General features: G+C 69.0%; 5 protein-coding genes across 5 annotated transcripts; 4 read left to right on the forward strand and 1 right to left on the reverse strand.

Annotated features, from left to right (window-relative positions):
• The first annotated feature begins 157 nt into the window (after positions 1 to 157).
• On the forward strand, positions 158 to 2367 carry RAB13 (RAB13, member RAS oncogene family). The gene is made up of 8 exons (XM_082073107.1): positions 158 to 387; positions 1197 to 1257; positions 1335 to 1395; positions 1500 to 1577; positions 1657 to 1746; positions 1824 to 1889; positions 2004 to 2054; positions 2131 to 2367. The coding sequence occupies exons 1-8, from the start codon at positions 264 to 266 to the stop codon at positions 2203 to 2205; spliced, it is 606 nt and encodes a 201-aa protein (XP_081929233.1). The 5' UTR covers positions 158 to 263; the 3' UTR covers positions 2206 to 2367.
• Positions 2368 to 2629: 262 nt separating this feature from the next.
• On the forward strand, positions 2630 to 4297 carry JTB (jumping translocation breakpoint). The gene is made up of 5 exons (XM_082072869.1): positions 2630 to 2713; positions 2747 to 2903; positions 3026 to 3111; positions 3701 to 3780; positions 3900 to 4297. The coding sequence occupies exons 2-5, from the start codon at positions 2777 to 2779 to the stop codon at positions 4054 to 4056; spliced, it is 450 nt and encodes a 149-aa protein (XP_081928995.1). The 5' UTR covers positions 2630 to 2713; positions 2747 to 2776; the 3' UTR covers positions 4057 to 4297.
• Positions 4298 to 4423: 126 nt separating this feature from the next.
• On the reverse strand, positions 4424 to 6976 carry CREB3L4 (cAMP responsive element binding protein 3 like 4). Its single transcript, XM_082072867.1, is given in 10 exon segments — positions 4424 to 4764; positions 4841 to 4937; positions 5010 to 5085; positions 5585 to 5653; positions 5739 to 5845; positions 5928 to 6043; positions 6046 to 6162; positions 6298 to 6484; positions 6591 to 6705; positions 6873 to 6976. Coding segments are annotated over 9 exon segments (1104 nt in total). The 5' UTR covers positions 6699 to 6705; positions 6873 to 6976; the 3' UTR covers positions 4424 to 4537.
• Positions 6977 to 7344: 368 nt separating this feature from the next.
• On the forward strand, positions 7345 to 9998 carry SLC39A1 (solute carrier family 39 member 1). Its single transcript, XM_082072868.1, has 4 exons — positions 7345 to 7497; positions 7855 to 8104; positions 8600 to 8730; positions 9232 to 9998. Exons 2-4 carry the CDS (start codon positions 7930 to 7932, stop codon positions 9850 to 9852), a joined length of 927 nt encoding a protein of 308 aa, XP_081928994.1. The 5' UTR covers positions 7345 to 7497; positions 7855 to 7929; the 3' UTR covers positions 9853 to 9998.
• A 677-nt stretch (positions 9999 to 10675) lies between these two features.
• Positions 10676 to 21870, forward strand: CRTC2 (CREB regulated transcription coactivator 2). The gene is made up of 14 exons (XM_082073132.1): positions 10676 to 10855; positions 13800 to 13901; positions 14007 to 14123; positions 14811 to 14872; positions 15302 to 15370; positions 16321 to 16424; positions 16596 to 16625; positions 16805 to 16884; positions 17450 to 17499; positions 17589 to 17833; positions 18239 to 18687; positions 19019 to 19297; positions 20142 to 20316; positions 21099 to 21870. Exons 1-14 carry the CDS (start codon positions 10685 to 10687, stop codon positions 21293 to 21295), a joined length of 2130 nt encoding a protein of 709 aa, XP_081929258.1. The 5' UTR covers positions 10676 to 10684; the 3' UTR covers positions 21296 to 21870.
• Positions 21871 to 22108: the final 238 nt, after the last annotated feature.

A 22108-nucleotide genomic window follows, 5' to 3' on the forward strand; every position in this document is an offset into this window, starting at 1 on the left:
GGGAAGGTCACTTGAGGAACGGCCATGGGGGCGCCATGTTGGGAAGGTCACTTGAGGAACGGCCATGGGGGCGCCATGTTGGGAAGGTCACTTGAGCCGCCGTCATTTTGGGAGGGGCACCGGTGATATCAGACCGGATTCCCCCTCCCCCGGGGCTGTCGCGTCACCGGCGGCGGGCCGGGCCGAGGGGGAACCCCGCCCGGGGGCAGGGCCGGGCCGGGCCGGGCCCGGGGCGGCGGGGAGAGCGGCCCGGCGGCGGGGCCATGGCCAAGGCCTACGACCACCTCTTCAAGCTGCTGCTCATCGGGGACAGCGGCGTGGGCAAGACCTGCCTCATCATCCGCTTCGCCGAGGACAACTTCACCAGCACCTACATCTCCACCATCGGTGCGTGAGCCGGGACCCCCGCTGTCCCCTCGGTGTCCCCCGGGGCCGCTCCCATCGCTCGCTGCCCGTCTCCTTGGGGGACACCGGGGCTGCGGCCCGGCCGGTGCCCGTGGGCTCGGAGCCGCGTCCCGGGACCGGTGTCACGGAGGAGCCGACACCGGCCAGCGAGCCGGGACCCGGCACCGACCGGCCCCAGCGCTGGTGGAGCCGTTTCCTGAGCCTGGAGCAGCCGCCCCGTTCCATCCCATCCTACCCATCCCGTCCCATCCCATCCTACCCATCCCGTCCCACCCCATCCCACCCCATCCCATCCCACCCCATCCCATCCCACCCCATCCTACCCCGTCCCATCCCATCCCACCCCACCCCATCCCACCACGTCTGCGGGGCCGGGAGCTCCAGAACACAACCGGGGTCACCTCCCTGTCCCCCCAGCCTGGGGCTGCCCCAGCGGCAGGAAGCTGCTCCTCCTCCTCCTCCTCTTCTTCCTCCGCTCTCCGGACCGTGACAAATCCGTGTCCTGAAACACGCTGAGCGGGGCCGAGCCGGGGGGGCAGAGATGTGGGAGTTTGGGGGGGCCGGTTGACTTGCTGGGGGGGTCCGGCAGCTCCATGCGTCTCTTCTCAACCCCGTCCTGTGGGAATGCTGCGCTGGGGGGTTTGGGGATGCTGGTGCCCGGCCTGGACTTTGCCCCCCCCCTTCTCCTGGGGTGCCAGATGGTTACTGGGAAACCGGGGCTGGGAGTGGAGCGGTTTATGGCCGCTCTGCCCGCCATCCCCTCCTCGCCCCGCTCTCTCCTCCCTTCGCAGGGATCGACTTCAAAATCCGCACGGTGGACATCGACGGGAAGAAGATCAAGCTGCAGGTCTGGTGAGTGCACGGGGCCGGGAATTGGGGACCCCCTGCTTCTCCCCCCGTGCGCTCACCCCCCTGCTCTGCTCTCACAGGGACACGGCGGGACAAGAGCGCTTCAAAACCATCACGACGGCTTATTACCGCGGTGCTGTGGTACGGCGGGGCCGGCAGCCCCACAGAGGGGTTGGGGCGGCTCTGGGAAGGGCGGTGAGACCCCCCAACTCGGTCCCTGTCCCGCTGACCGCGCGTCCTCGCAGGGCATCATCCTGGTGTACGACATCACCGATGCGAAATCCTTTGAGAATATCCAGAACTGGATGAAGAGCATCAAGGAGGTGGGTGTGCGCTGGGGTGGGGGACACGGGGGGGCACCGGGGCGGGGGGACGCTGTCACCTGTCCCCTCTCACCCCCAGAATGCATCCGCCGGGGTCGAGCGTCTCCTCATCGGCAACAAGTGTGACATGGAGGCCAAGCGCAAAGTGCAGCGGGATGAGGCTGAGAAGGTAGGGGGGGCGCTGGGGGGGCTCCCGTGGGGCTCCTGGCATCAGGGTCAGCGCGGGGGGGTCCTCTTGTCCCGCAGCTGGCGAAGGAGCACGGGATCCGCTTCTTCGAGACCAGCGCCAAGTCCAGCGTGAACGTGGAGGAGGTGAGTGGGGGGGCCACACAACCCCAGCGTGAATACCATGGGGGGGTCCTCACCCCCGGGGTGTCCCTAGATGGGGGGATGCTGCTGTCCCCAATGACTGTCCCCTCTCCGCAGGCCTTCAGCACGCTGGCGCGGGACATCCTGCAGAAATCCTCCCGGAAAGCCGTGAGTGGGGCTGGGGGGCCGGTGAGGGACGCCCCTCTTCTCCGGCCCCCCTGACCCCTTCCCCTCCCTGTTCCAGGCCCCCAGCAGCAACAGGCCCCTGCTGGAGTCCGGCCCCCCGCGGAAGGCCGGCGGTAAATGCTCCCTGGTGTAGCGCTGCCGGGTCCCCCGCTGCTGCCCCGGGGCGCTGCGGGCGCCTCTCCGGGGGGGGATACCGGGGGGCTCCCGGTTGGACCGGGGAGGGGGCAGGGCTGACCCCCCCGCTCCGCACCTCGTGCCATAAAGCCCAGCTTGTGCCTTGGCCCCGTCTCCGGTGTCTGTGTTGGGGACGACGCGGGGCGGGGGGGGGGACGGACGCGGGGCGGGAGGAACCGGGGCCGGTGGGGAGGAGGGAGCGGCCGGGGCGCCGCCGCTAAACCACGCCCCTTCGCAAAGCCACGCCTATCAAAGCCACACCCCCTCACCCAAAGCCACGCCCCTCCTCAAAGCCACGCCCCTGCTAAAACCATGCCCGCTCAAAACACGCCCACTCCACAAAACCCGCCCATTCCACCAAGCCCCGCCCTCTCAGCACACGTAACCCCGCCTCTCACGCAGGCCCCGCCCCTCCCGTTTCTCCCAGCTGTCCCCGCGCGTCAAGATGGCGGCGCTCCCGGAGCGGCGGGCCCCGGTCCGGTAATCCCGCCGCTCCCATGGGGCCCCGGTCCGGTAATCCCGCCGCTCCCATGGGGCCCCGCGCTCTCTCCGGGCCGCGCTGCTGCGCCCTCTACGCCGTGCTGGGCGCCCTGGCGGCGCTCGCTCTCTACAGGCCGGCGGCGGCGGCGATGGTGGCGAACGACGAGAGGCGCTCGGGTGGGTGCGGGGCCGGGGGCTGCGGCCGGGCCTGCTCTGGGCCTTTGGAGCTCCGGGGTGGGACTGGGGGGGACCCGGGGACCAGGCCCGGCCCGTGCTGAGCAGCCGCGTTCTCTCCGCAGCGAGCCCGGTGGCGGCCACGCCGTGCTGGCGGCTGGAGGACTTCGTGGTGGCTCAGGAGTGCGCCCGCTGCTCCAGCTTCCAGGCGGTGAGTGCGGGCGGTGGGGGGGCCGGGTACACACCGTGTCCTGCCCGGGCTGCGGGACACACCCTGCCCGGCACAGCATCACAGGATGTGAGGGGCTGGAGGGACCTGGAAAGCTCATCCAGTGCAACCCCCCGGAGCAGGAACACCCAGCTGAGGTTCCACAGGAAGGTGTCCAGGGGTTGGAATGTCTGCAGAGAAGGAGACTCCACACCCTCCCTGGGCAGCCTGGGCCAGGCTCTGCCACCCTCACCCCAACAAGCTGCTTCTCATCTTCCAGCGGAACCTCCTGTGTTGCAGTTTGCACCCATTGCCCCTTGTCCTGTCCCTGGTTGTCACCAGCAGAGCCTGGCTCCATCCTCCTGACACTGCCCCTTTCCATCTTGATCCCAGCAATGAGTCCCCCCTCAGGCTCCTCTTGTCCAGCTCCAGAGCCCCAGCTCCCTCAGCCTTTCCTCTCCCGGGAGATGCTCCACTCCCTCCAGCATCTTGGTGGCTGCGCTGGACTCTCTCCAGCAGTTCCCTGTCCTGCTGGAGCTGAGGGGCCACAACTGGAGGCACGGCCTCTCAACGTGCCCATCTCACTTTGCAGAAGACGTTACCGGAGTGCAGCCGCACCGGCTTCATTGAAAAGATCAACTGTGCCACCTCCAAGAGGGAAGAGTACAAGAGGTGGGTGCCGGTCCCGGGGGGAGATGAAGCAGCTGGAAGCCCCGGGGGGGTCACGCAGCAGGATGGGGGCCGGGGCTGATCCCTGCGGGGTCCTGAGCTCTGCCCTCCCCGTGCCGCAGCTGCCGCTCGGCTGTGATGGAGGCTCGCGTCTTCTGGAGGTTCGTGGGCTCCATGATGTGCGTGGCCGCCGTCTTCGCCGTGCTGGTGGTTTGGCGGCAGCGTGTGCTGGACAGGAAGGCGCTGGAGAAGGTCCGCAAGCAGATCGAGTCCATTTAGCAGAGCCCGGGATGGGGAACTCGGCTCTCCCGCCGCTCCCGGCTGGGTGGGAGGAGGACGGAGCGCCCGGGACGGGCCCTGCGCTGCGCCATGAACACGGGGACCTGCTGGGAGCCCCCCCGCTGTCTCACACACACCCGGGGTGTCCCGTGGAGCGGCTGAGGGGGGTTCTGCTCGCGCGGGGCCGGGCCGGGCCCCTGGGGAGCGTGGTGTGGAATAAATCCTGATCAGTGTCACCACAGCGGCGCTGGCATTTGTCCCGAGGAGGTTCTGGTTCCCGCTGGTTCTGCTCCCCACTCTGAGCCTCCTCCCACCACGTTTCCCCTCCCGCACACTTTGGGGTGCAAATGGGCTGTGGGTTTATTCAGCAGAGGCTGCTCGTGAGCACAGATCTGCCCCCGGGGGGGTGACACCCAACACCCCCTGCCCGGGTGGGTGTCCCCCCCACAGCCCCGGGATGGGGGCAGCGCCGGGGCCACTGTTACATCTCATCCCCATGTCCCCCTTGTGCTGCCCCCACACCCCCCGGGGGGGCCCAACCGGAGGAATTGGTGAGCGGTTCCCTGCTGGGGGGGAACCTCCCGTCCCCCCGCTCGGTTCCATCCGCAGCTCCCGGATCGTCCGCCCGCAGCCGCCCCGGCGCAGGGAACGCGGCTTCTCCATCCGGTCCCGGCTGCTCCCCCCGGGTCAGGATGTTCCTGGAAATCACTGTGGGGATGGGGACGCTGGGGGGTGGCTGCAGCCGCCCCCCCGGGCTCCCGCGGCCCCCCACGCTCCCCGTTACCTCTGGTGGGTCTGTCACCGTCCCCGCTGCCCCCCCAGCCCCGGTGGAAGGGGCTGTAGCTGGGGAAGAGGATGAGTCCCAGGGAGAAGAGCAGGATCTGGGGAGGGACAGGAGTCGTGTGTCCCCGGGCGGTGCTGGGGACACGGGGGCTGCGGGTTGTGGCACCTACCAGGACGCAGGTGCCGGTCTGGGCGGCCTTGTTGGACGTTTGCTTGATCAGCGCCTGCAGCTGCCGCAGCAGCGACCTGCGGGACGGGGTCGTGAGGACCAGAGGGGCGTTTTGCTTGGAAAAGAGCTTTAAAATCATGGAGTCCAAGTGTTCCCCCACCCCCGGCACTGCCCGTGTCCCTGAGAACCTCATCTGTGTGTTTTAACCCCCCCAGGGACGGTGACTCCAGCACTGCCCTGGGCAGCCTGTTCCAACACCCACAGCCCTTTGGGGAGAAATCACCCCAAATTTCCACCCTCAACCTCCCCTGGCGCAACTTGAGGCCGTTTCCTCTGCTCCTGGCGCTTGTTCCTGGGGAGCAGAGCCCGACCCCCCTGGCTCCAAGCTCCTTTCAGGCAGTTCAGAGATCAGAAGGTCTCCCCTCAGCTCCTGTTGTCCAGCTGAACCCCCCAGCTCCCTCAGTCTCCATCACACTTGTGCTCCAGCCCCTCACCAGCTCCGTTCCCTTCCCTCCACTCCAGCTCCCCAAGGTCTCTGTGTGTCCCCTCCCGTCCGTCCCTGTCCCCCGCACTCACCCATTGCGCTGTTCCAGCTCCTGCACCTTTTTCCGCAGCTCCTGGTTCTGCGCTGAGCACGCAGCCGCCCTACCCGGGCGGGGGGGGACAGGTGAGGGGACACGCAGCCGGGGCGGGAGGGGACGTGCCGGCTCGCGGTGCCACCGGCACCCACCTGCTCTCCAGCCCGTCCAGATACTCCTTCCTCCTCCGCCGGCTGTCCTGCGCCGACTGCTTGTTCCGGATCTTCCTCCTCACCTTCTTCAGGATCCGCTCCTCGGCCTGGCGAGGCGTGGGGGGTCATCACTCGTCCCCGATGTCCCCCGTGTGTCCCCCGCGTGCCCCCCGCCCGCCCCCCGCGCACCTGGGTGAGGGGCAGCGTGCCGGGCAGCGTCACCCCCTCCTGCGCCAGCAGCCGCTTCTCCTCCTCCGTCAGCTGCAGCTGCCGAGAGACGGGACGTGTGGGGACGGGCACCCCGGCGTGGGGACACACGGGGGGCTGCGGGGACTCACGGCGGGGCCGGGCGCGCGCAGCGGCACCACGGGCAGCTCGGTGGGGATGCAGGAGCCGGGGAGCAGCGCGGGGCAGAGACAGTTGTCTGCAAGGAGAGGTGGCGATGCCCTCCCTGCCTGCACCCCCTCCCTGCCTGCAGCCCCTCCCTGCCTGCACCCCCTGCCTGTCCTGCCCCCTGTCTGTCCTGGCTGAGCCCCACTGGGGCCAAACCCCAACTGACCGAGCTGGATGGAGACGACGGTGCCGTGCAGGGGGGTGCGGAGGTCGCACACCACCTCGTACAGCGTGGCGGGGACGGGGGGGTCCTCCGGCTGCACCCCATGAATCTGGGGGGGCTCCGCGCTGCAGACGTCGTTGGGGTTCACGGTCACCCGCAGCAGCTCCTCGGCTTTGCTCCCGTCCCAGCCCTGCGGCCGCGGAGATGCTGGTGGGGGATGCGCGAGGGGACCCCGGGACCCCTGTGTCCCTCGGGGGGCTCCTCTGTCCCCTGCTCCCCCTTCAGCACCGACTCACGGTGTCACCGGGGAGCGGCCAGGCCTCCGGTGTGAATTCACTGCCGGGGAAGAGCTCGTCCTGCGGCTCCGGGAGAGCGTCCAGCGGCTCCGGTGTGTCCGGCTCCATCACCGGGCTGCGGGGCGAGCGGGGGCTGCCGATGTCACCCCGGGGACCCCCGGGAGCTGCTCCCGTCCCATCCCACCCTGCAGCGTTGTCACCCATCACCGGCCACGTCCCCTCTACCGGCTCCCCAGACCCCCGGTTTCCCCCCGGTGCTCCTGGGGTGTCCCCGGGTTGTACCTCGGCCGCGGGGTCCGCCCGGGCCGTGCACCAGGATCTCCGGCATCCTGGGCAAACGCAGCCAAGTCCCACCCCCGAGCCTCCCAGCGGCGGCGGGGCCGGGCTCCCCGCGCCCGCCGGGCCCGCGATCCGCCCCCGGGGCACCGGGGGACACGGGGACGACGGAGGGACCGGGGGACGCGGGCACAGTGGAGAGAGCGGCTCCGTTTAGCGGGGAGAACCGAGTTTGGGCTGCCCCGGGGCCGCGTCCGGGAGGCTCCGGGGAGCAGCAGCGAGCGGTCCCACGGGGCAACCGGGACTCCGTGACGCGGAACCGGCCCCGCTGCCCCGGTTCGCGCGGTCCCGGGCTCCGGGAGCCGGTTTGTTGCGCCCGGCGGTGGCTCCAGGCCCGGACCGGTGTCCTCCCGGTACCGGAGCCCCGGGGGGTCTGACCCGCCCGGCGGAGCCGGACACGTTTGCGCGCTCCCGAGCGAGCGGCGGCGCGCCCTTCTTGCTCATTCTCTATTGGCCGCGGCGCACGTCACTCAGCGGCGCCTGCGGAGTTTTGCGCGTTGCTATTGGCTACGGCGGCGGGGCCGGCTCCGCCCTTTGGAACTCGGCGGCCGCGCGGACCATGGAGTGAACGGTGAGTTGGGGGGACGCACCGGGACCGGGACCTGACACCGGGACCGGGGCCTTGGATCGGAACGGGGACCGGAACTGAGACTCCGTCCCGGCCGCCGATGCCGGTCCCGGTCTCTATCCCGGTCCCGGTACCGGAGCGCTGCCTCGCTTGACGGGGCCGCCCCCCGGTCCCCCTCCCCGGCGGGACCGGCCGCGCCGCAGCCCCTGGGGATCCCTCCCAGCCCAGCCCGGTGCTCCGCGCCCCGGAGGCCCCGGGACGGGGAGGCGGTCGGTGCCGGCGGGGGGGGCGGTGAGTCACCGGGGCCGGGAGGCGGCACCGGCCGCTCTGACCGTCCCGTCCCGTCGCGTTCCGCCGTAGCTCCGGGCCGCCCCGGGATGTGAAGCGCCGTCGAGTCGGCGGGTCGGTGCTTCCCCCGCAGCGGCGCCCGGCGGGATGGCGGCGGGGACCGGGAGCGGGGCGGCGGAACTGGCCTGGAGCCCCGGGACGGAGCCGCGGCGCCCGCCCGGCCTGGAGGCCAAACTGGGCTCGTTGGTGCTGCTGCTGCTGCTGCCCCTCGGCTGCGGGCTCGCCCCGCTCTGCTGCTTCCGCCAGCCGCCCAGCGCCGCCGGTACGGCCGGGGACCGGGGGGCGGGGGAGCTGGGGAGGGGTCTGAGTGAGTCTGGTTCATTTGGGTTTCCAGGGGGCCGCGTGGTCTCAGAGGGTCTGCGGGGTCCAGGAGGTCCCGGGGGGGCTGGGAGGGTCCTGGGTGTGCAGGGAGTCCCAAGGGGTCTTGGGGAGTTTGGGAGGGGTCTGGAGGAGTCGGGCACATCTGGGGGCTCTGGGACGGTCCAGGGAGTCCAGGAGGTCTTGGGGAGTTTGGGAGGGGTCGGGGGAGTCTGGCTGATTCGGGGGGCTGGGGGGGATCCAGGTGATCTGGGAAGCCCTGGGGGGTCTGGGGTCCCAGGTTCTTAGGGGCCTTGGGGGTGTGAGGGGGGTCCAGGGTGCCCTGAGGAGTCTGGGAGGGCCTGGGGGTGCTGGGGACGGGTCTGTGACCCAGGGCAGGGCTGACCCAAGGGGCCCGCGGGTCTGGGGCCGTGCGGGGGTCTCAGTGCCCCCCCCGCAGACGCCCGCAGCCCGGTGCTCAGCCTGGTGAGCTGCTTCGCCGGCGGCGTCTTCCTGGCCACCTGCCTGCTCGACCTCCTGCCCGACTACCTGGCCAGCATCAGCGCGGCGCTGGAGGGGCTGCACGTCACGGTGAGCGCCCGGCGACCCCGGGGCCCTGCGCGCAACGGGGGGGTCCCAGCTCTGCCCCGGGGGGGGGCAAACCGCTGCCTGGGGGGGTTTCCCGGTGTCCCCGTTCGTGTGGCCGGGATTGGGGTCAAGGTCAACAGCGCCTGCTGGGTGTGGGGGGGTCGGCTGTGCCGGGACAGCGGGGAGCGGGTGGCTTGGGGTACGGTGGGGACAGCGGGGATGGGATGGTGGGGGTGGGACAGCGGGGAGCAGCGATGGGACAGCGGGGAGGGGGGACAGCGGGGATGGGGTGGCAGGGAGGGGACGGTGCGGATGGGACAATGGAGGGGACAGGGAGGCCGGCAGAGCAGGGAGGGGACGGCGCGCGAGGCCCTCGTGTCCCTGCGTGACTCATGGAAAGATCCTCCCTCTGCCCAGCGCTTCCCGGCAGCCGCCTCCTCGGCTTCCTTCCCCGCGCGGGCACAGACAGGCCCTGAGCCCCCTTTTCCCCCCTCGACTCCCCAGCTGCAGTTCCCCTTGCCCGAATTCATCCTGGCCATGGGCTTCTTCCTGGTGCTGGTTCTGGAGCAGGTCGCGCTGGCGCAGCGGGACCCGCCGCCCGTCACCGAGGAGACGCGCGCGCTGCTGCCCGCCGGCGCCGTCCCCGCGCCGTCCCCGCCGCCGCCCGGCGCCCGCGGCGCGGTGCGCGCCGGGCTGCTGGTGCTGGCGCTGGCGCTGCACGCCGTGCTGGAGGGGCTGGCGCTGGGGCTGCAGGAGGCCGAGGGGGCCGTGCTGCGCGTGTGCCTGGCGCTGCTGCTGCACAAGTGCGCCGTGGCCTTCAGCCTGGCGCTGAAGCTGCTGCGGGGCCGGCTGCGCGCCCCGGCCGTGGCCGCCTGCCTGCTGCTCTTCGCCATGATGTCCCCGCTGGGCGTGGGGCTGGGGGCGGCGGTGGCGGCGGGCGCGGGGCCGCGGCAGCGCCTGTGCCGGGGGGTGCTGGAGGGGCTGGCGGCCGGGACGTTTCTCTACATCACGTTCCTGGAGATCCTGCCGCAGGAGCTGGGGGTGCCCCAGCAGCGCGTCCCCAAGGTCATCCTGCTCCTCGCCGGCTTCAGCCTCGTCACCGCCATCCTCTTCATCAAGATCTGAGGGACACCCCCGCGCACACCCCCTCACCCCGGGGGTTCCCCTCTGCGCCCCCTCCCCTGTGTAAGTGCCAAAGCGCCACGGTCGGGGCTGCCCCTGCGCCCCCCCCAGCCCTTCTGGATGGGCTCCGTGCCTCAGTTTCCCCATCTGCACAGGGGGAATGGTGCTGTGCCCCCTGCCGTGGGGGGTGAGCATGTGGATTCCACCCCCCCCATCCACAAGTGCCCTTACGATGCGGGTGGGCGCCCCACAGTGTGCAGCCCTGCGGGGAAAGGGTTCGGATGAAGCCAATAAAAGACCTAAAAGACCAAACAAGATGGTGCTGTGTCTATCTGGGGGGGGTTGGGAGGTGGTCCGTTAAATTTGGGGGGGGGGAGACAGTGCCCAAGGGGGGGGCCATGGTGCTGCGGGGGGTGGGGGGTCTGGGCCCCCCCGTTTGGGAAGGGGAGGCTGGGTCCCGACTGGGGGGGTCACCCCGCTGTACCCCCCACCGCGTATTGTCACCAACCCCGCGCAGCGTCACCCGCCTCCTTAAATCTTTGCCACGCCCCCTGCCACGCCCCCGCCACGCCCCCAGGGAGGGCGGTGGCCGCGCGGTGCACGCCGGGACTTGTAGTCAGTCCCGCCCTCCCCGCCCCGCGCACCCCCCGGGGAGGGTGGAACCGGGGACTCCATTTCCCAGCGGCCCCTGCGTGCGACGCCGCGGGGGCTGCCGGGAGTTGTAGTCCCTGCCCCGCAGTGCCCCGCGGCGGCGCCCGGCCCGCGGACTCCCCGCCCCAGCAGCCCCCGCGCGGCGGCGGCGGCGGCGGCGGCCGGAGCGGCCCGAGCAGGGAAGATGGCGGCGGCGGGCGCGGGGGCCGGGCCCGGGCCCGGTGCGGGCTCCTCGGCCGGCGCCGGCGCCTCCAACCCGCGGAAGTTCAGCGAGAAGATCGCGCTGCAGAAGCAGCGGCAGGCGGAGGAGACGGCGGCCTTCGAGGAGGTGATGATGGAGATCTGCTCCACACGGGTGAGCGGCGCCGCCGCGGCCTCCCCCGCACCCCCCGCACCGCCGGATGCGCGACGGGCCCGGGGGGACCGGGAGGGGCGGGAGGGGCTGCGAGGAGCCGGGGGCTGAGAGAAGGGCCGGGGGCTGAGAGCCCGGGGGGTCGGGAGGGGCCCGGGGGTTGTGAGGGGCCCCGGGGTTGTGAGGGGACCGGGGGGTGTCGTGGGGGGTGGGGGCGCAGGGGGGGTGTAGGAGAAGGGGGGGGGCTGGCGGGGTTCGGGGCTGCAGAGGGGCCGGGGGGGCTGGGGGTGCAGCCCTTGGTGCGATGGAGCCGCTGGGGCATCCCCGGGGCCGGGCCTGAGCGTGGGGTGCGGAGGGGACCCCCCTAATGGGAACGCGCCTCCTCGGGGCGCCCCCCCCGCCCGGTTCTCCTTCCCCTGGTCTGTGTGTGTTATTGCTCTGGCTCCTCGCACGGGATCGCACGTGGCTCGCGCGCCCGTGGCGCCGCGCGTGGGGCCGGCGCCGCTGGGAAAACCCACTCGCTGGGGTTCACCGGGGGTTCACCGGGGGTTCACGGGGGTTCACGGGGGGTTCACCGGGGGGTTCACCGGGGGGTTCCCGGGGGGTTCACCGGGGGGTTCACAGGGGTTCACCGGGGGGTTCACCGGGGGGTTCACCGGGGGGTTCACCGGGGGTTCACGGGGGGTTCACCGGGGTTCACCGGGGGTTCACCGGGGGGTTCACAGGGGTTCACCGGGGGTTCACCGGGGGGTTCACCGGGGGTTCACGGGGGGTTCACCGGGGGCTCACGGCGCCGTCGCCTTCCCGCTGCCGCCGGGACCCACCGGGGGCTCCGTGGGGTGGGCGAAGCATCCAGCTGCGCCGCAGCCCCGTGTCACCTCTGCCGGGCGACCCGGGGACCCCGGGGACAGTCGGGTTGGTCCTTCCCGCCCGGTTCCCGCGGGAAGCAGCGGATGCTCCATCCCTGGAGATGCTTCAACTTAGCTTGGCCGGAGCCACCCGAAACGGTTGGTTTTGCTTGGACTTGGTGATCCTGTGGGTCTCTTCCAACTGAAATGATTCAGTTCTATTCTATTCTGAGGAAACGCGGCGTTGGGAGCGAGCGGCGGGATGGGGAGTTTTTGTCACCCGAGGGCTCCCCGAAGGGACCTCGGCTGCCGGAGGGGCCGCCCTGCGGTGCCGTGTCCCCCCGAGCGCCGTTTGCCATGAGAGCAGCCGGTCAGCGCCGGGCGGTGTTTCACCCCGCGCGGCCGGCGGGGGTTACGTGGCCATTGGCCAAAACGGGGGTTTGGCCACATTGCAACCCGGAGGGGCGGGTTGTGCCGACGCCGGGGCTCTAGGATGGATGAGCACAGGGCGGCTCTTCAGGTGACGATGAGGCTCCGGTGTCACCCTGGGGCTCAGCAGCAGCAAAACCCACCGCGGTGCCGGGGGTGGTGGGGACAGGGGAGCGACGCGCGGCTCTCGGAGCCGATGACGGGCCGGGGATGTCACCCCGCAGGTTTTGTCACCTCTGGAGTTGGAGCTGCGACCTGCGCGTCGCCGCCGAGTTTGGGAGCGGGCTGGAGCCTCCGGCGCCGTGTTTGCACAGTAAACAGCTGGTTAATGTGCAGCGAAGCCGGGGCAGAGGCACCGGGACTGTCCTCACCGCTAATCCCTGTCCCATGGAGGCACCGGAGCCCGTTCTGGGGGTGTCCCGGCTTTTCGGGGTCCCCTCCACAGACAGGGAGATGCAGCGACCGTCGTGCCGGCAGCTTTTGGTGGCTCTTCGCCGGGGAGAGGCGGCTCCCGCCTGCTTTGGGGCGTCGCGGCCCCTTTGTGTGATTTTCTGCGCGATTTTGGCTCCGCGGGGACCCTGGCTCGGAGAACAGCGCCGGATCCCAAGACCTTAAGCTCCAGCGCGGCTCCTAATCCCGCGGTGCCAGCGCAGCCAGCTGTTCGCTAAATCTCCTGCGTTTTTTGCTTGTTTTCCCTTTGTTTTTTTCCTCTCCCCTCGGATCTGGATCTGACTGCTCTCCAGCTCGGGGATTCGCTGTCGCGGCTTTCCCGCTCCTGAGCCGCTTTTTTGGGGGTTCGTTTGGCTCCTCTCCCCCGGGTTTGGCGCGAGGGCCGCGCCGGGGTCAGCGCGCTGGCGGATTCTGCGCATGGGGATCGCGGGGAACGGGGCACCCCCTTGTGCCGCGGGGGGGACGGGACGCCGAGCGTCTTCTGCCGCCGTGGGGGAGTTTGTGCCGCTCGTGGCGGGTCGAGCCCCCGCTTGGCTGCGCCGTGACGGGGGTGTCGGTGCCGGTGCCGCCGCAGGACCCCCAGCCCCCCTCTGGTTTTCTCCACCGTGTTTGGAGGGCGATATCTCCCGCTGCGGTTTGCCGCGACTCCTTCCCTCGGCCTTGAGTTGTGCCGAGCGGTCCCACCCGCCTCGGGGTGTCCCCCGGCTTTGGGCTGCGACGCCGGCGTTCGGTGCGGACGAGGCGCCGGCAAACGCGGCGTCTCCAAATGGAAGGGGCGGGGGTGACGCAGCGCGGAGCCCCAAGTCCTGCGCGCTGGGGCGCGGGGGCTGTTTTGGAGGGGGGGTTCACCCTTTGGGTGCCGCAGCCGGCGCTTTCCCCGCCGCCGAACCCTCAGCGTCCTTCCTGCGCCCACGGAGCCGGGAAAGTCCCTTGTGGGGCCAGCGCCGCGCTCGGTGGCTTCGAAGCAAAGAGTTCCCGGGTGCGGGGGGCGGCGGGAGGGGGCAGAGCCCCCCCGTGGGGATCCACGGCCCCTCTTCCCATGGGACACCCGGGGGCCGACGCTGTGGGAGGGAGAGTTTGGGACAACCCGCTGGGATGGGGACAACCCGCTGGGCCGGGGCCAGGGGGATGTGGGGTGTAGCGAGGTGGTCGGGACGAGCCCCCAGCCCCCCCGGGGTGCCGGTTGTGCTCCCCTGACCCGTGTCCCCCCCCCGGCCCAGCTGCAGGCGCAGAAGCTGCGGTTGGCGCACAGCCGGGGCCCCTATTACAGCGGCTCCCTGCCCAACGTCAACCAGATCGGCAGCGGCGTCTCCGAATTCCAGGTGAGTGGCGGCTCCCCCACCGCGGGGCGTTGCTGGGGGGCCGGTCCGGAGCCCCCTGCACTGGCAGTGGGGCTGGGGGGGCTCAGTTCAGTGTCCCTCCCGCAGGGCCCGTTGCATTCGCCGCTGGACTCCACGCGCAGCACCCGGCACCACGGGCTGGTGGAGCGGGTGCAGCGGGACCCGCGCCGGATGATGTCCCCGCTGCGGCGATACGTCCGGCAGATATCCTTTGGCCTTTAGCCTTTACCCGCTGCTCTTTTCCCTTTTCTCTTCTCCCGTTCTTTCCCGCCCCGTGCGTGGGGCCAGGCTGGGGCTCCCAGGGCTCCCAGCGCTCACCTCTCTCTGGGCTTATAGAGCACTGGCAAAGCCGGCTGCCCTGCTCTGCCTGTGGGGTTGTGTTAGAATCGTGGAATTGCAGATAGTTTGGGTTGAAGGGACATTTAAAGCCCCCCAGTGCCCCCCCTGCCATGACAGGGACATCGTCACCAGCTCAGGGTGCTCAGAGCCCCGTCCAGCCTGGCCTGGGGTGTCTCAGGGATGGTTCATCCACCACCTCTCTGGGTACCTGGGCCAGGCTCTCACCACCCTCAGGGCAACAATTTCACTCTATCCAGCCTGAATCTTTTAATTTAAACCATCACCCCTTGTCCCATCACCCACTCAAAGGTCTGTCCCCATCTTTTAAGTCCAGAAAGGCCGCACTAAGGTCTCACTGGAGCTTCTCTTCTCAGCTGAACACCCCAACTCTCAGCCTGTCCCCCAGCAGAGCTGTTCCAGCCTCGGCTCATTCCTGTGGCTCCTCTGGCCCCTCTCCAGCAGCTCCGTGTCCTGTGCTGGGGACCCAGAGCTGGACGCGGTGCCCGGGGGTGTCACCAGAGCTCTGCGTTTGGCCCTTGACGTGTCCCGCACATCGACAGCTCTCCCTACGGACCCACCTACCTGTCCCCCCCGCCTGAGCCCAGCTGGAGGAGGTAACACCCCGCGGGTCGGGGGGACATGGAGAAACGCCGAGACGCCGGGAGGGCGCCGGGGAGGTCTCCCCGCTTCTCTGATTGCGGGTGCTGCCCACCCGTCCCACACGGGGGGTGTTTAGAGAGGATTTTAAGGATTTCATCCTGCCCAAAAGAGCTGCGTCCCCCGGCCTCTGGGATGGGTGAGGGGACCAGAGTGCACCCCGAGCATCGTTTCTGTGCTGCCGAGGTCCCTTTGGGCTCGGCTCAGCCCTTTTAGAGCTCGCTCAGAGCTCCTGGGCCTTATTTTCAAGGCTTGGCTCCTGCTCCACGACGTGTCACTTTGTTTTTGGGCGGCGCAGCCGTGTCCCCGAGGCCGAGCCGCCTGTCACCGCGGTGTCAGGGCTGTGGGGCCCCCATAATAACGCCGTGGTGTTTTTCCTTCCGAAGGACCATGCCCTGGGGTAACTTCCCGACGGAGAAAGGACATTTGTTCAGGCTGCCCTCGGCTCTCAACAGGTGAAGGATTGTTTGTTCTGTTTTCTCTCTGTCCCGGGACCCCCTGGGTGGGCACAGCCCTGGTTGTGACACCCCCGCTCCCCCAGAGGGGTGACCCTGCGCCCCCCGTGCTCAGTGTGTGGCTCCGTGGTCCCACGGAGCTGCTTTTGGGGACACAGCGGGTGTCCCCAGGGCTGCCCTTGCTCGGTGCTGGCACATGGGACAAGGACCCAGGGGATCGAGCCACCTCTGGGGAGCCCCACGAGGTGACATAGCAGTGGGTTGAGCCCCCCCGGTGGGGTCTGAGCCCCCCGCCGGGCTCGGGCACAGGCAGGAGCCGCCTCTGCCAGCTGGGAGAGCCGCAGCGTCACCCCGGGGTGGCTTTGGGGCGGCCCCCGTCCCCACGTGGGCCCCGCGCAGGAGGGGGCTGCGTCCCTTGGGCGGCGGGGGGGTTTCCTGCCTCCCAGCTGAACAATATCCCCCTTGTGCGGTCCCAGGACGCGTCAGCAGCTTCTGCCCGGCCCCTCCCCGCGCTCCTCCGCTTCAGACCCACTGATTGGGGACACAATGGGTGTCACAGCCCTGGGCCCCCGGCCCCTCCAGAGCCCCCAGCGGGGAACAAAAGGTCCTGGGGGATCCCGGTTTCCGCGGTGCCAGGGGCTGTGGGCCGACGGCAGAGCCGTCCCTTGGAGCAGATGGGTCCGGAGCACCCAGCGTGCTGGTGCGCAGGGTGAGGGACATTGCGCTGGGGGGGTTGGCAGAAGGGGGCGAGGACCCCGCAGAGCATCTGCCCCCGGGGCTCGGAGCCGGTTGTTCCTCCAGCAAACACCCCCGTTCTGCCTTCTCTCCCCTGTTTCCCCAGTGTCGGTAGCTCCACAGCCCCCCAGCCCCGCTCTCGTCACCCTCCCCTGGACAGGACTGTCACTGCAGAGGGGGCTGAGTCTAACGAGCCCTTTTGCTTTGCTAATTAGAACAAATTCCGACTCGGCGCTTCACATGAGCGTGATGAACCCCAACCCCCAGGATGCCTACCTGGCCCCCTCGCAGGCCCCCCCCCCGCCTGGCCGCCGCACTGGTGAGTGTCCCCCCCGCTTCCCCCTGCGCCCCTCGGGGACACCTGGAGCCCTGTCCCTCGGCAGTGGGGTCAGGCCGCGGCCCCCCCTCCTGCCTGCGCTCCGTGGCGCCGGTTCGTGTTGTCCCCATGTCCCCGTGTCCCCCACTCACGGTCACCCGCTCTCTCTCGCAGGGTTTCTGGACGGGGACGCCGACAGCAAAGGTGAGCGCTGGCCACGTGGCACCCCGCTGTGCCCCCCCCTTGCTGTCACCAAAGCGTCGGGGCAGACGGCAGCGGGTGGGGCGGGGGTCTGTAATGTCCCCCTTGTGACCGGTGGGTGCCCCGGGGTGGCTGTGTCACTGTCCCCATGGCGCACTGACCCTCTCCCCGCCCCCCACCAGTGTTTCTTTTCCAAGTGCCTCCCATCGAAGAGACGTTTGATGACAACAAGCATTCGCTGAAGCCCTGGGACACCAAGAAGGTGCGTGCAGGGGAAGGGCCGTGAGGATGTCACCTCCGCGTCTCCTTCCTGCCCGTGGGACGTTGTGACACCGGCATGGCTCTGCCTCTTCCTGCCCTCAAACCGCGGCTGGCGCAGGCTGCGGGGAGATCGGGTTCAACAGAGAGGAGTTTGGGTTGAAGGGACGTTTAAAGCCCCCCAGTGCCCCCCCTGCCATGACAGGGACATCGTCACCAGCTCAGGGTGCTCAGAGCCCCGTCCAGCCTGGCCTGGGGTGTCTCAGGGATGGTTCAGCCACCACCTCTCTGGGTACCTGGGCCAGGCTCTCACCACCCTCAGGACAACAATTTAATTCCATCCGGCCTGAATCTCTTAATTTAAACCATCACCCCTTGTCCTATCACAACAGGCCCTGCTCAAAAGTCTGTCCCCATCTTTTAAGTCCAGAAAGGCCGCACTGAGGTCTCCCGGAGCTTCTGTTCCCCAGCTGAACACCCCAACTCTCAGCCTGTCCCCAGCAGAGCTGTTCCAGCCTCGGATCATTCCTGGGGCTCCTCTGGGGCTTCACTCTTCTTTCATTTTGCAGCTCTCGTCGTCCTCGGCCCGTCCGCGCTCCTGCGAAGTCCCGGGGATCCAGTAAGTCCTGGGCCGTGCGGCTGGGGGGGGATGCCGGAGCGAGCAGCGACGTTCCCACACCGAGTGTGTCTTGTTTTTCCCCCCCCCAGCATATTTCCATCCCCGGATCAACCCGCCAACGTCCCCCTCATCCCCTCGGCCCTCAACACGGGCGGTTCCCTCCCCGACCTCACCAACCTGCACTTCCCCTCCCCGCTGCCCACCCCCCTCGACCCGGACGAGACCGTTTACCCCAACCTGAGCGGGGGCAACAGCACCGGCAACCTGGCCAACACCATGACGCACCTGGGCATCAGCGGCGGCATGGGCCTGGGCACGGGCTACGACTCGCCAGGTGAGGCTGGGGAGACGCTGGGGCCGGCGTCGCAGCCGCTGAGACGTGGGGCAGCCGAGAGGGGCCCCCGCGGCGCGGAGCTGCCGCAGCGAGGGGAACGCCCCGCCGATGCGCCGGGGCGGCTGCGGCACAGACCGGCCTCTCTGGGCGATCCCGGGATGGAAACCGCGCAGCCGGGGGTCCCGCGGGGGTGTGGGATGGCGGCCCCGGTGAGGAGCCCACCGAGCGCCCCACGCCGCCGGGGTGCGTGTGTGTGTTTGTGTCTGTGTCTCCATCGTTTCGCTCGTCACCTCCGTCACCTTCCATCCCACGGGGCAGCCGGGGAGCCCCAGCCCAGCCCGGGGAGGAGATCCCGGGGCGATTCCGTGGGTAACGCTGGTGTCTCTTCTTTTTTTGTCCCCACAGGACTTACCTCACCTATGCAGAGCTCCCTGAGTAACCCGTCCCTGCAGTCCTCGCTTAGCAACCCCAACCTGCAGGCCTCCCTGCGCAGCCCCTCGCTCCAGTCCTCCCTCAGCAACCCCTCGCTCCAGTCCTCCCAGAGCAGCTCCTCCATCCCCTCCTCGCTCTCCAACCAGTCCCTGCCTTCCTCGCTCTCCTCCTCGCTCAGCAACCCGTCCCTCCCCACGTCCCCCCGCAGCCAGTCCATCCAGTCCTCCCCCAGCAACCCCAGTTTGCCGTCCGGCTTGAGCGGCTCGTCCTACTCCCCCATGGTGCAGGCGTCCATAACCACCTCGCCCCGCCGACGGGTCCCGCTCAGCCCCCTCACCCTCCCAATGGGTGGCGACTCCAGAAGGCAGCACCCCAAACAGTTCTCACCAACAATGTCACCCACATTGTCCTCCATCACCCAGGTATGCATGGTCCATCGCCCGCCGCCGTCTCCTCCTCCTCCTCGACTTCTCTCTCTCTGTCGTCTCGTTTTCCATCCTCATCTCAGCCCACACGCCAGGGAAGCCCCGTGGCAGCTCCGCGGGCTCGGGGACCGCGGGCGCGGGGGGGACACGGCGTGTCCCGCCCCGGGGGGGTGCTGGGCGCAGGGGCTCGGCGCCCGGCGCTGCCGTTCGGGTTCCCCGCACCGCGAGGGTCACCGCGATCTGGTGCTGGGGGCTGGCGCAGACGTTCCCCGTCCCGCGAGAGGCGCCGGCGGGTGCCGCTGACCCCCCCGCTTTGCTCTCTCCGCAGGGGGTGCCCCTGGACACCAGCAAGCTGCCGGCCGACCAGCGGCTGCCGCCGTACGCCTACAGCCAGCCCGGGCTGCTCCTGCAGGCCCAGCCCAGCCCCAAGTCCCTCCCGCAGCCCGTGCAGCCCCCCCCGCAGCCGCCGCTGCCCCCCGCCCCGCCGGCGCGGCCCCCGGTGCCACCCGGCGTGGCCACACAGCGCCCGTACGGCCCCCCGTACCCGCCTAACGCCGCCATGCAGCCGCAGCTGGGACAGAGCCTGGGGGACTTCAGCCTGGGCAGCGTGAGTGCTCCTGGGGGGACAACGAGGGGGGACAGCGGGGTGTTTGTCACCGTAACCTCCCTCTTCTTCCTCCCCATCAATACCTATAACCCGCCTCTTCTTCCTCCCCATCACCTGCCTCTTCATACCTATAACCTGCCTTTTCTTCCTCCCCATCACGTGCCTCTTCATCCCTTTAACCCACCTCTTCTTCCTCCCCATCACCCACTGCTTCATTCCAGTCACCCACCTCTTCTTCATCCCCATCACCCATCTCTTCTTCCTCCGCATAACCCGCCTCTTCTTCCTCCCCATAACCCACCTCTTCTTCCTCCCTGTAACCCGCCTCTCCTTCCTCCCATAACCTGCCTCTTCGTCCCTGTCACCGACCTCTTCTTCCTCCCTATATCCTGCCTCTTCTTCCTCCCCATAACCTGCCTCTTCTTCCTCCCCATAACCTGCCTCTTCTTCCTCCCCATAACCTGCCTCTTCTTCCTCCCCATAACCTGCCTCTTCTTCCTCCCCATAACCTGCCTCTTCATCCCTTTAACCCACCTCTTCTTCCTCCCTATCACCCACGCCTTCATCCATGTAACTCGCTGCTTCTTCATCCCCATCACCCATCTCTTCTTCCTCCGCGTAACCTGCCTCTTCTTCCTCCTCATAACCCACCTCTTCTTCCTCCCCATCACCTGCCTCTTCCTCCCTGTAACCCGCCTCTCCTTCCTCCCATAACCTGCCTCTTCATCCCTGTCACCGACCTCTTCTTCCTCCCTATATCCTGCCTCTTCTTCCTCCCCATAACCTGCCTCTTCTTCCTCCCCATAACCTGCCTCTTCTTCCTCCCCCCCCGCGCCCCCGGCAGCTGGAGCAGTTCGGGATGGGCGACAGCCCCACCGCCAACAGCGGCGCCTTCCCCGAGGAGCTGGGGTCCCTGAGCTACCCCCCCGCCGAGGCCGCCTACGACCCCCCCGTCCCCAACCGGCCCAGCCTGAGCAACTGCAGCCGCCACGGCCCCATCCCCAACATCGTCCTCACCGGTGGGTGCGCGGGGGGCGCCGCGAACGGGGCGTCACACGGGGGGTGTAGTGAACAGGGTGTCACACGGGGGATGCCATGAACAGGGTGTCCCGTGGGGGGTGCCATGAGTGGGGTGTCACACAGGGGGACATGGTGAGCAGGGTGTCCTACAGGGGACGATGCGAACAGGTTGTCATACAGGGGGACACCACGAACAGGGTGTCACACGGTGGACGCTGTGAACAGGGTGTCACAGGGTGTCCCATGGGGACGCTGTGAACGGGGTGTCACACAGGGGATGCTGTGAACAGGGTGTCACAAGTTGTCACACGGGGGGACGCGGTGAACAGGGTGTCACACAGTGGGTTGTAGTGAACAGGGTGTCCCACAGGGGGACACTGTGAACAGGGTGTCACTGGGTGTCACACAGTGGGATGTAGTGAACAGGGTGTCACTGAGTGTCCCACGGGGGATGCTGTGAACAGGGTGTCACACAGTGGGACGTAGTGAACAGGGTGTCACAGGGTGTCACACAGGGGACACCATGAACAGGGTGTCACAGGGTGTCCCACGGGGGGACGCCGCAAACAGGGTGTCACACGGGGGTTGCTGTGAACAGGGTGTCACACGGGACACCGTGAACAGGGTGTCACAGGTGTCACACAGTGGGACGTGGTGAACAGGGTGTCACAGGGTGTCCCACGGGGGGACGCCGCGAGCAGGGTGTCACAGGGTGTCCCACAGGGGGGCCGCCACAAGTGGGGTGTCACCTAGTGGCTGTGCTGACCCCGTGCCCCCCCAGGGGACTCCCCCCCCGGCATCTCGAAGGAGATCGCCACGGCGCTGGCGGGGGTGCCGGGCTTCGAGGTGGAGGCGCTGGAGGACGAGCTGCGCATCGAGCCGCTCAGCCTGGACGGGCTCAGCATGCTCAGCGACCCCTACGCGCTGCTCACCGACCCGGCCGTCGAGGACTCCTTCCGCACCGACCGCCTGCAGTGAGGGGGGGCCGCCCCCCCCAGCCCCCTCCCCAATTCTTCCATCACCCCCCTCCCCTCTTTATTTTTCTTACTTCTTCCGGGGCCACCGCCGGGGTTGGGGGACGCCGGAGCCGCGTGGAGGGGGGTGGACACAAAGCATCTCCCGGGGGGGCTGTACATAACCCCATAGGTAGAAACCCCCCGGGGGGGGGGAGAGGGGGGGGCAGGGTGGGGAGGGGGCCACTTCCATTTTTATTTCCCTTTATTTTTTCTTCTGCCTAATCATCATGTTTAAGGAGAAATCCTGCGCCCCCCCTCGCTGCGCCCCCCTATCGCTGCGCCCCCCCATCGCTGCGCCCCGTATGTACCCCCAGCCCCCCCTCACCCAGCTGCCGGGGACCCCGCGGGACGTGTAGAAAGCACTTGTAACTTTGCCCCCCACCCCCCCGCCATCCCGGACCCCCCCAAAAAGCGCGGGGGCCCCGTCTGCGGGCGGGGGGACCTGGGGCGCCAGGACCTGCGTTCCCCCCCCAGCCCAGGAGGGAGCCAGAGTGATTTATTATTATTATTATTTTTTAAAAATATATTATATGTTAATTAAACGCCTCCTGTGCTGGCGTGTGGCTGATTTCATATGGGGGGGGAAACCCAGTGAGGCTTTGGGGAGGCTCCTGGTCCCCTCCCCAGGGTTTGGGGGGTGCAGGGAGGGGGCGCCTGCTCCCAGTCCCTTATGGGGGGTCAGTGGGTCCCCCCACAATTCCTGAGCATGGGGAGGGGTTGTGGTGCTGGGGGGGGCGGTCCTGATGGTTTCTGGGGGGGGATCCTGATGGTTCCT

This window comes from Streptopelia decaocto (genome assembly GCF_964273445.1).
Source record: "Streptopelia decaocto genome assembly, chromosome: 26".
NCBI lineage: Eukaryota > Metazoa > Chordata > Aves > Columbiformes > Columbidae > Streptopelia > Streptopelia decaocto.

Coding starts and splice junctions, on each gene's coding strand:
- SLC39A1 (XM_082072868.1), top strand. CDS start 7,930: ATGGCGGCGGGGACCGGGAGCGGGGCGGCGGAACTGGCCTGGAGCCCC. Junction 8,105..8,599: donor CCAGCCGCCCAGCGCCGCCG/GTACGGCCGGGG, acceptor CCCCCCCCGCAG/ACGCCCGCAGCCCGGTGCTC. Junction 8,731..9,231: donor TGGAGGGGCTGCACGTCACG/GTGAGCGCCCGG, acceptor TCGACTCCCCAG/CTGCAGTTCCCCTTGCCCGA.
- RAB13 (XM_082073107.1), top strand. CDS start 264: ATGGCCAAGGCCTACGACCACCTCTTCAAGCTGCTGCTCATCGGGGAC. Junction 1,396..1,499: donor CTTATTACCGCGGTGCTGTG/GTACGGCGGGGC, acceptor GCGTCCTCGCAG/GGCATCATCCTGGTGTACGA. Junction 1,578..1,656: donor GGATGAAGAGCATCAAGGAG/GTGGGTGTGCGC, acceptor TCTCACCCCCAG/AATGCATCCGCCGGGGTCGA.
- JTB (XM_082072869.1), top strand. CDS start 2,777: ATGGGGCCCCGCGCTCTCTCCGGGCCGCGCTGCTGCGCCCTCTACGCC. Junction 2,904..3,025: donor GAACGACGAGAGGCGCTCGG/GTGGGTGCGGGG, acceptor TTCTCTCCGCAG/CGAGCCCGGTGGCGGCCACG. Junction 3,781..3,899: donor AAGAGGGAAGAGTACAAGAG/GTGGGTGCCGGT, acceptor CCCGTGCCGCAG/CTGCCGCTCGGCTGTGATGG.
- CRTC2 (XM_082073132.1), top strand. CDS start 10,685: ATGGCGGCGGCGGGCGCGGGGGCCGGGCCCGGGCCCGGTGCGGGCTCC. Junction 13,902..14,006: donor GCGGCGTCTCCGAATTCCAG/GTGAGTGGCGGC, acceptor TCCCTCCCGCAG/GGCCCGTTGCATTCGCCGCT. Junction 16,885..17,449: donor AGCCCTGGGACACCAAGAAG/GTGCGTGCAGGG, acceptor TTCATTTTGCAG/CTCTCGTCGTCCTCGGCCCG.